Source organism: Abramis brama (genome assembly GCF_963993115.1).
Source record: "Abramis brama genome assembly, chromosome: 14".
Taxonomy (NCBI): Eukaryota; Metazoa; Chordata; class Actinopteri; order Cypriniformes; family Leuciscidae; genus Abramis; species Abramis brama.
This window is the reverse complement of record NC_139976.1, coordinates 1374478-1384655: the sequence shown is the minus strand read 5'-3', so window position 1 is coordinate 1384655 and position 10178 is coordinate 1374478. Positions and strand designations below refer to the sequence as shown.

General features: G+C 39.7%; 1 protein-coding gene across 5 annotated transcripts in view; it reads right to left on the bottom strand.

Moving 5' to 3' along the window:
* Positions 1–560: 560 nt before the first annotated feature.
* LOC311096101 (testican-2) overlaps positions 561–10178 on the bottom strand; it is a 43624-nt gene continuing 34006 nt past the window's right edge. For all 5 annotated transcript variants that reach the window (XM_084135070.1, XM_084135069.1, XM_084135071.1 and 2 more), the window contains 6 exons: positions 6839–6980; positions 5316–5435; positions 3083–3301; positions 2858–2920; positions 2414–2551; positions 561–2293 (listed from right to left, as the gene is read on the bottom strand). In XM_084135070.1, coding sequence (XP_083991196.1) covers positions 2148–2293; positions 2414–2551; positions 2858–2920; positions 3083–3301; positions 5316–5435; positions 6839–6980 — 828 coding nt within the window. In that variant the 3' untranslated portion in view covers positions 561–2147. The remainder of the gene's footprint in view (positions 2294–2413; positions 2552–2857; positions 2921–3082; positions 3302–5315; positions 5436–6838; positions 6981–10178) is intronic.

The window sequence follows — 10178 nt, the reverse complement described above, 5'->3', positions numbered from 1 at the left end:
ACTATATGCATTGAATACAACATCCCACAATGCACTGTGCATTTCAAGTGTAATGAATGAAATAATATTAATAGTATTTTTGATTGCCAAATGCATGAACGTAAATACATACTACTCTTACTAGTCCAGCTTTATAGCATGTGTATCCTGCAAATTACTATATGCATTGAATATCTGCAACATTGCATGGAATACAGTATCCCACAATGCACTGTGCATTTCAAGTGTAATGAATGAAATAGAAATAATATTCATAGTATTTTTGATGCATAAATGATCTGATTCTCACATATTCCCATGACACAAGATCTTAGATTTTTACCTTACACTGAATAAAGCAGAAACACGGTCATGGCTTGTGCTTTCAGTGACTTTGAGAATGCTGTATATTAATTCAGTTCAACGCTGCCAGATATTGATTTTCAGAGGCTTCGTCGAGCTCAGTCAATGAACGCGCTGCATCGAGAGATATTTCTCCTCTGGAGTTTCTTAAGATGTCTGGCTACATCACAAATGTCTTTCACACACAAGCACACAGCTGATTATGTATCAGAGAGACCTTTCAATTATTTACAACATTTTATTTCACAGATTCAGGGGAGCCGACATCAGCCATAGAGCCACTATCTCAACATTAGACATCACGGTTTTACTCTTATTGCACAGAGAAAGAGCCAATAAAAGAGCTTTTTATTTTGTGAATATCATGCAATATGAAAAATAAAGCAGTTCAAACATTTACATCATTTCTTTTTAAACGCATTCAAGTCCAAGTCTAAATAAAACAGAAGCCAGTGTAAATCAAATACACATTGATGTAAAACACGCTTTGAGTTGTACATTCAAGAAACCGGAGTCAGTTCTGATTCAGAGGCTGAAACGAGTGTGAAACCGTCGATATTGCAGCTGTCAGTCATAATTAATTACAGTCCCGCTTAAAGAATTCTGGAGAGTTTGTGTATATGTTCGCTACATACATTCTTTTGCAATATGGTGCTAAAATAGTCTCAAAATTTATGCATTTACAAAATATTAAGCTAATTCACATTAACAAACAAAGAAAAACACTTTATTCATGTACAAACCTTCAAACAATACTTGTGTATTTATGAATTAGGTTTTGCATTGCGTGCATTTGCATTTTGCAAATTACATTTTGGAAATATGAATTAGGTTATGAGTTCACATTTTCAGATAATTAATTTTGCGACTACTTTATCTGCTCCATCTGAGCCTTAATTTAGAGAATAATGTGTTATAAATGCATCGAATGCACGCACACATCTACAGAAGTGTTAGGATCTTCTACATTTCACACACACACACACACACACACAGATGAACTTCTGTACATAGAGTGCTGAACTTGATCTCCAGAGGTTTATAAACCATGAGGAACAAGTTCTTTTGCATAAATCACCTCAAATAAATAATAATACCCTGTTGATGATGATGCATCTGTGGACGTCAAGTGCAAGTTTGAGTCTTGCGTCTGAATGAGGGTGTCAGCGTTAAAGAGGTCCTATTATGCTTTTTACATCTTATAACTTCCCTTGAGTGTGTAACGTTGGTGTTTGATGAGAAAGGTTTCGGAAGTTCTTCTCTATATCAGTGTCAGTGTTTCTGAACTCCTGAAACGCCTCCACTGTAGTCTTGAGTTTCTTCCGGGAACACGTCACAATATTCCTCATTATAATAATACATACGCAGAATAAAGGGGCGGGGCCTGGTTGAGTTAGTTAGTAGTGTGTTAAACTGGCGGTTATGGTAAGGGCACATTTCCCAAACACACTCGCAGCACTCGACCAATCACAACACACTGCTCCAGCCGACCAATCAGAGCACAGTGTGCTTTTCAGAAGGAGGGGCTTCATAGAGACAGGAACTAAACAGAGCGTTACTGACAGACTGGGAAGAGAGGAGCCGCAACAATGGAGAATATGAGGAGAATAATCAACATTCAAGCTGGAAAACCTGTTCTAGACTTTGTAAAAGTGCATAATACGGCCTCTTTACACCAGTGACAAACACTAGTTGTGAAATCAGTGACATTAAAATACAAACTTAGATGTTGGTTGAATGTTTCAGGAAGTGGTTTGTCAGTGCGCCGAGCGGCACACGTTTCATCTGATCACATGATCAGTGTTTTACCAGATGTATCCACCATCATCACTCTCTCCCGGCTCTTCCTCTTCCTCCTCTTCTTCTTCCTCTCCGTTCTCATCCGTTTCTTTCTCCTCCTCGTCCTCCCAGCCGACGCCACTGCTGAAATCTCCAGAGCTGAGCAGCTCGTCTACAGCACACACACACACACACACACAATTCAGTCAGACACACACACACATTCAGTCACACACACACACACAGTCACTGAACAGGAAGGCCAGAAAGTGATAGACCTGCTGTCACTCACCGCAGTCTGGGTTTCCATGGATACGTGACCCGGTGACCTCTGACCCCTGAGGGTCGGCGCACCAGCACTCGTCTCGGCTTCGGTCGCACTGAAGCTTCCGGTAGTAGCCGTCCTCATCACAACTGGGGATGTACATGCCTGCACACACACACACACACACACACACACACACACACACACCTGGTGAACTTTAAATACACACTTGAACAGATGCAGGAGCAGAGACGTTTGTCTGTGTGTGTGTGTGTGTGTGTGTGTGTGTGTGTCTGTCTGTATGTGTGTGTGTGTGTGTGTCTGTCTGTATGTGCGTGTGTGTGTGTGTGTGTGTGTCTGTCTGTATGTGCGTGTGTGTGTGTGTGTGTGTGTCTCTGTATGTGCGTGTGTGTGTGTGTGTGTCTGTCTGTATGTGTGTGTGTATGTGTGCGTGCGTGCGTGTGTGTTCACCTGGTTTCCTCTTAGACGCCTCCTGTATCTGGATCCTCTCGATTTCAGCCAAACATGGAGGTTCTGGGAAAAACACCGAAATTATGAAAGATCGCCAACCAATGACACGACAGAATGTTCCTATTTTTGTTACTAGTTCCACTTTTAAATGTTTTTTTTGCACCTTAACTCCTAATCTTGATCCGGCTGATATGAGCCCTTAAATGAACATAACTGAGGACTCACTCTCTCTCCAGAAGCACAGACACCATTCAGCCGTGGAAACCTTCCCGTCCCGGTAGGAGTCGCACGAGTTGAAGAACGGCCGGATACACACTTCGTACTTCTCCAGGTTAATGGCGGCCAGCTCGGACTGATCCAGGAACAGGTCATTACTGGAGTCCAGCTTGGAGAACATCCAGCCGATGGAGTCCTTGCAGCCGGCCACCAGACCACGCTCGAACACTGCAGGAACACAGCAGAGACCTGGAGACCAGAGGCTTCTAGTGTAGTCCTGCACACGGCATCCGTTTAAAACACCAGTGCAACAGAACGCTTTATGAAAGGTGAAGTCCAGGGGTCGGTTTCACAAAGCTATTTTAGACCGGTCTATAGTGTTAGACAAGTCTATAATTCGCTCATAGACTAGTCTAATGCAAGTTAGACTGTTTCACAAAAATAAAGACACAAAAACATTAGACCCCTAACCCAGGCTAATTTAGGTCTAAGACTCTGTTACCTTGGCAACCAGCAGTAACAATCAGTTACATTACAAACAGCCAAAAGAACAGGGAAAATGCTCATAATTTAAACATTTCTTCTTGTTACTACATTCTCCGCTACATTTCCCAAGTAAAAGGTCCTTGTAACTGTTATACTCCTCCAACAAACACATATTCTCCGCTGGGGTAAACTGCACTGAGCGGTTGAATGCGCTTACTCGATCCGCCATGTTTTTTGTTTTGAAAAGTGTCTTATTTTACCCAGAATGCATTGCAGTGTAGTCCTACTTAAGATAGTCAGAGTCTTCAGTGCTTTGTGCAACGGTCTGATATATCGGCCTCTACTATATCTAAGCCATAGTCAAAGTCTATCTTTGTGAAACCGGTCCCAGGGTTCGAATCACGGGGGTCCGACCCCCCTAGATGAGACTTGGACCCTCCCAAAAGGGATGAAAATAATAGTTTGGAGGGTACTGAAAAAAATGTAATAAAATATAATGTTAGCCTAGCTAGTCTATCTGTATTTAGTCGCGCGATTTCTTCACTCCCGAACATACACTACAGCAACTGAAACAATTATTAAAAGATCGTTATGAATTTGAACACATGAATCAACGCGATTCATTTCAAAACACTGACGTGAGGGAAGTCACTTACATACAACCCACTTAAACTTGAAATTAATTTCATTTAACTATGATGAGTAAGAGGAAAGGGACAGTGGCGGGTACGAGTGCTGATATACGTAACAAAATGTTAAAGGCGATTTATCATTTTGTGCAATTTCATTCTTAATGTCTTAACAAGACGGAATCTGCACTAATATTCAGGGAATTTCGCATATATTAGTGGTTCTCATGTGTGTAAGCCTATATAGAATGGAGAGAGAGGAATTTTAACCAAAGTATGTTACAAACTTTACATGAAGACCCTAAAGACTCACACCAACTTGTGGAGAATGGGCGTCCGATGACGATGACCCCTTTAAGAAGAATGCTAAGAGTCATTTGTTTGATAATTAGAGTACAAAACACTGCGTCACTATGATTTAAAAAAATATGTAAGAGAAATTAATACTTTTATTCAGCAAGAAGAATGCAGTCAGTTGATCAAAAGTGACCGTTTCTATTTCAAATAAATGGTGTTCGTAAATAATTTTTTATTTATTTAATCAATTTTAATTTTTAATTTTTATAATAAAATAATACATTTAAAAGAAAGCAAATCTATACAATTAATACATTAATTAATTTAAAATAAAGTAATTTTGTGAAATAAATAAATGAATTTAAAATAAATAAATGAATTTAAAATAAGTTAATCTATAAATAAATAAATACCTATAAAATAAATAAATACATATAAAATAAATAAATTAATTTAAAATAAAATAATTTTATGAAAAAGTAATACATTTAAAAGAAAGCAAATCTATAAAATTAACACATTAATTAATTTAAAATAAAGTAATTTTATGAAATAAATAAATACATTTAAAATAAAGGAAATCTATAAAATAAATACTTTTAAAAAGTAAATATTTAAAATAAATAAATATATTTAAAATAAAGTCAATTTATAACTAAAAGTAAAATATATATATATATATATAAAATAATTTGTATATTTGTATTATTCAATTTTGACTGCAAACTCAATAATTTCTAATTGCACAATTATCTGCTGTGTGCGTGTGTGTGTTTGTGTGTGTGTGTGTGTGTGTGTGTGCATGTGTGCGTGTGTATGTGTGTGTTCACCTGACGCGGTGGCTTGTCCTTGTCTTCCAGAGTTGTTCTGTTTAGCATTTCCGTGTAGAAGCTGAAACCAGTCTCTGAGTCTGTCGCCCAGATCCGCCAGATCCTGACCGGTGCAGATCTCTGAGGGACAGTGAAGCACCACATGAGTCTGAACTGTCCCAGCAGTGGAAGATTAATAATGCAGAGCCACAATAAACTCACTCACATGCAGTAAAACTGTAACTTAACTAGGCTTCATAAAACATGAATGTTTGAACTGGCTGCGACACTAAACATGATTTTGTGATGTATACACTGACCTGGTTTGGGTTCTGGTGACGTCCCAGGGTTCCACGCAGTGTGTGTGTGTGTGTGTGTGTGTGTGTGTGTGTGTGTGTGAGGCATAGATTTACACACTGACCTGGTTTGGGTTCTGGTGACGTCTCAGGGTTCCACGCAGTGTGTGTGTGTGTGTGTGTGTGTGTGTGGAGTAGATTTACACACTGACCTGGTTTGGGTTCTGGTGACGTCTCAGGGTTCCACGCAGTGTGTGTGTGTGTGTGGGTGTGTGTGTGTGTGTGTGTGTGTGTGTGTGTGGAGTAGATTTACACACTGACCTGGTTTGGGTTCTGGTGACATCTCAGGGTTCCACGCAGTGTGTGAGTGTGTGTGTGTGTGTGTGTGTGTGTGTGTGTGTGTGGAGTAGATTTACACACTGACCTGGTTTGGGTTCTGGTGACGTCTCAGGGTTCCACGCAGTGTGTGTGTGTGTGTGTGTGTGTGTGTGTGTTTGTGATACACAGATGTACACACTGACCTGGTTTGGGTTCTGGTGACGTCCCAGGGTTCCACGCAGTGTGTGTGTGTGTGTGTGTGTGTGTGTGAGGCATAGATTTACACACTGACCTGGTTTGGGTTCTGGTGACGTCTCAGGGTTCCACGCAGTGTGTGTGTGTGTGTGTGTGTGTGTGTGTGTGTGTGTGTGTGGAGTAGATTTACACACTGACCTGGTTTGGGTTCTGGTGACATCTCAGGGTTCCACGCAGTGTGTGTGTGTGTGTGGGTGTGTGTGTGTGTGTGTGTGTGTGTGTGTGTGTGTGGAGTAGATTTACACACTGACCTGGTTTGGGTTCTGGTGACATCTCAGGGTTCCACGCAGTGTGTGAGTGTGTGTGTGTGTGTGTGTGTGTGTGTGTGTGTGTGTGTGGAGTAGATTTACACACTGACCTGGTTTGGGTTCTGGTGACGTCTCAGGGTTCCACGCAGTGTGTGTGTGTGTGTGTGTGTGTGTGTGTGTGTGTGTTTGTGATACACAGATGTACACACTGACCTGGTTTGGGTTCTGGTGACGTCCCAGGGTTCCACGCAGTGTGTGTGTGTGAGTGTGTGTGTGTGTGTGTGTGTGTGTGTGTGATACATAGATCTACACACTGACCTGGTTTGGGTTCTGGTGACGTCTCAGGGTTCCACGCAGTGTGTGTGTGTGTGTGTGTGTGTGTGTGTGTGTGTGTGTGTGTGTGTGATACATAGATCTACACACTGACCTGGTTTGGGTTCTGGTGACGTCTCTGGGTTCGTCTTCATCTTGGGTTCTGCTTTATGAACTCCAGCGACACAAGGACATAAACCAGAACACAGAACGGACAGATCCTTCCCCGCCAAACACGCCTGCTGCTCCAGCTTACACTGATCACACACACACACACACACACACACACACACACGGAGAGCTTCTGTTTCACTTCATATGAAATAGCTGTGCTCTCTTGATCTTCTGCATTGAAATTTATAAAATAAACACATTTAAGTGAAAGTAAATCTATAACATAAATACATTTAAAATAAAGTAAATCTTTCAATAAATACATTTAAAATCATGTAATTCTATAAAGTCGTTTAAAAAAAGTGAATCTATAAAATAAATACATTTAAAATGACGTAATTCTATAAATACATATATGTAAAATAAAGTAAATTAACAAATAAATTTAAAATAAAGTAAATCTATAAATAAATACATTTAAAAGAATGTAATTCTATTAAATAAATGCATTTAAAAAAGTAAATCTATAAAATAAATGCATTTAAAATAACGTAATTTTATAAAATAAATACATACATACATACATATAAAATAAAGTAAATTAATTAATAAATTTAAAATAAAGTAAATCTATAAAATAAATACATTTAAAATAACAATTTTATAAAATAAATGAATACATGTAAAATAAGGTAAATTAATAAATACATTTGAAATAATGTAATTCTATAAAATAAATTAAATTTAAAATAAATTAAATCTATAAATAAATACATTTCAAAAGAACGTTATTCTGTAAAATAATTACATTTAAAATAAAGTAAATCAATAAATACATTTAAAATAAAGTAAATCAATAAAATCAATCAATCAATGTAAAAAGAAGTCAATTTCTCAACAAATAAAAAAAAAACATTTTAAATTAAAGTTAATCTATAAATAAGTAAATAGATTTTAAAAGGTAAATAAATAAAAACAATCCAAATAAAACACAAAAAAAAATGAAATATTTGATTTGTTTGACGTGCATGTCAACCGACAGCAGAGAACCGTGAACAAGAGTTGTTAAATTATTGAAATATTAAGTTATCGATCTCAGGACTATATCTGATCTCGGCTGATGAAAAGGTTTATGAATCCCTGCAAATAAAGGACGAGAGTCCGAAGCGATGAAGCGTCATCACTTCATCAGAGAGATCGATGGGTGTGCAGCGTTCTCGGACAGTGTGAACTCTGTAGACTGCATGCGTGTGTGTGTGTGTGTGTGTGTGTGTGTGTGTATCACTGCAGTTGATTATGAGAGGCCGTTTGAGACGAAACCCACTGAAACACTTGCAATACACATTAAAAACTTACGATACACACTGAAACACTTGCGCTACACACTGAAACACTTGCGCTACACACTGAAACACTTGCGCTACACACTGAAACACTTGCGCTACACACTGAAACACTTGCGCTACACACTGAAACACTTGCGCTACACACTGAAACACTTGCGCTACACACTGAAACACTTACGATACACACTGAAACACTTGCGCTACACACTGAAACACTTGCGCTACACACTGAAACACTTACGATACACACTGAAACACTTGCGCTACACATTGAAAACTTACGATACACACTGAAACACTTGCGCTACACACTGAAACACTTGCGCTACACACTGAAACACTTACGATACACACTGAAACACTTGCGGTACACACTGAAACACTTGCGCTACACATTGAAAACTTACGATACACACTGAAACACTTGCACTACACACTGAAACACTTGCGCTACACACTGAAACACTTGCGCTACACACTGGAACACTTACGATACACACTGAAACACTTGCGCTACACACTGAAACACTTGCGCTACACACTGAAACACTTGCGATACACACTGAAACACTTGCCCATATATGTGAAACACTTGCGCGTACATGTGAAACACTTGCGCTACACACTGGAACACTTACGATACACACTGAAACACTTGCGCTACACACTGAAACACTTGCGATACACACTGAAACACTTGCGATACACACTGAAACACTTGCCCATATATGTGAAACACTTGCGCGTACATGTGAAACACTTGCGCTACACACTGAAACACTTGCGCTACACACTGAAACACCTGCGCTACACACTGAAACACTTGCGCTACACACTGAAACACTTGCGCTACACACTGAAACACTTACGCTACACACTGAAACACTTACGCTACACACTGAAACACTTGCGACACACACTGAAACACTTGCGCTACACACTGAAACACTTACGCTACACACTGAAACACTTGCGCTACACACTGAAACACTTGCGATACACACTGAAACACTTGCGCTACACACTGAAACACTTGCGCTACACACTGAAACACTTACGCTACACACTGAAACACTTACGCTATACACTGAAACACTTGCGATACACACTGAAACACTTGCGCTACACACTGAAACACTTGCGATACACACTGAAACACTTGCGCTACACACTGAAACACTTGCGCTACACACTGAAACACTTGCGCTACACACTGAAACACTTGCGCTACACACTGAAACACTTGCGCTACACACTGAAACACTTGCGATACACACTGAAACACTTGCGATACACACTGAAACACTTGCCCATATATGTGAAACACTTGCGCGTACATGTGAAACACTTGCGCTACACACTGAAACACTTGCGATACACACTGAAACACTTGCGCTACACACTGAAACACTTGCGCTACACACTGAAACACTTGCGCTACACACTGAAACACTTGCGCTACACACTGAAACACTTGCGCTACACACTGAAACACTTACGCTACACACTGAAACACTTGCGCTACACACTGAAACACTTGCGCTACACACTGAAACACTTGCGCTACACACTGAAACACTTGCGCTACACACTGAAACACTTGCGCTACACACTGAAACACTTACGCTACACACTGAAACACTTGCGCTACACACTGAAACACTTGCGACACACACTGAAACACTTACGCTACACATTGAAACACTTACGCTACACACTGAAACACTTGCGATACACACTGAAACACTTGCGATACACACTGAAACACTTGCCCATATATGTGAAACACTTGCCCATATATGTGAAACACTTGCGCGTACATGTGAAACACTATATATATGTGCATATATATAAAAGACATGCGGTTACATAGAAACTCTTTGCATATACCCTGTAATCGCCCACGTACTGTTGTACCTGCACAAAGACTGCACTTTTCAAACATTCGCGCGTGAGAGAGAGCACAAACATTTTCAGTGTGTCCGGAAGTCATTT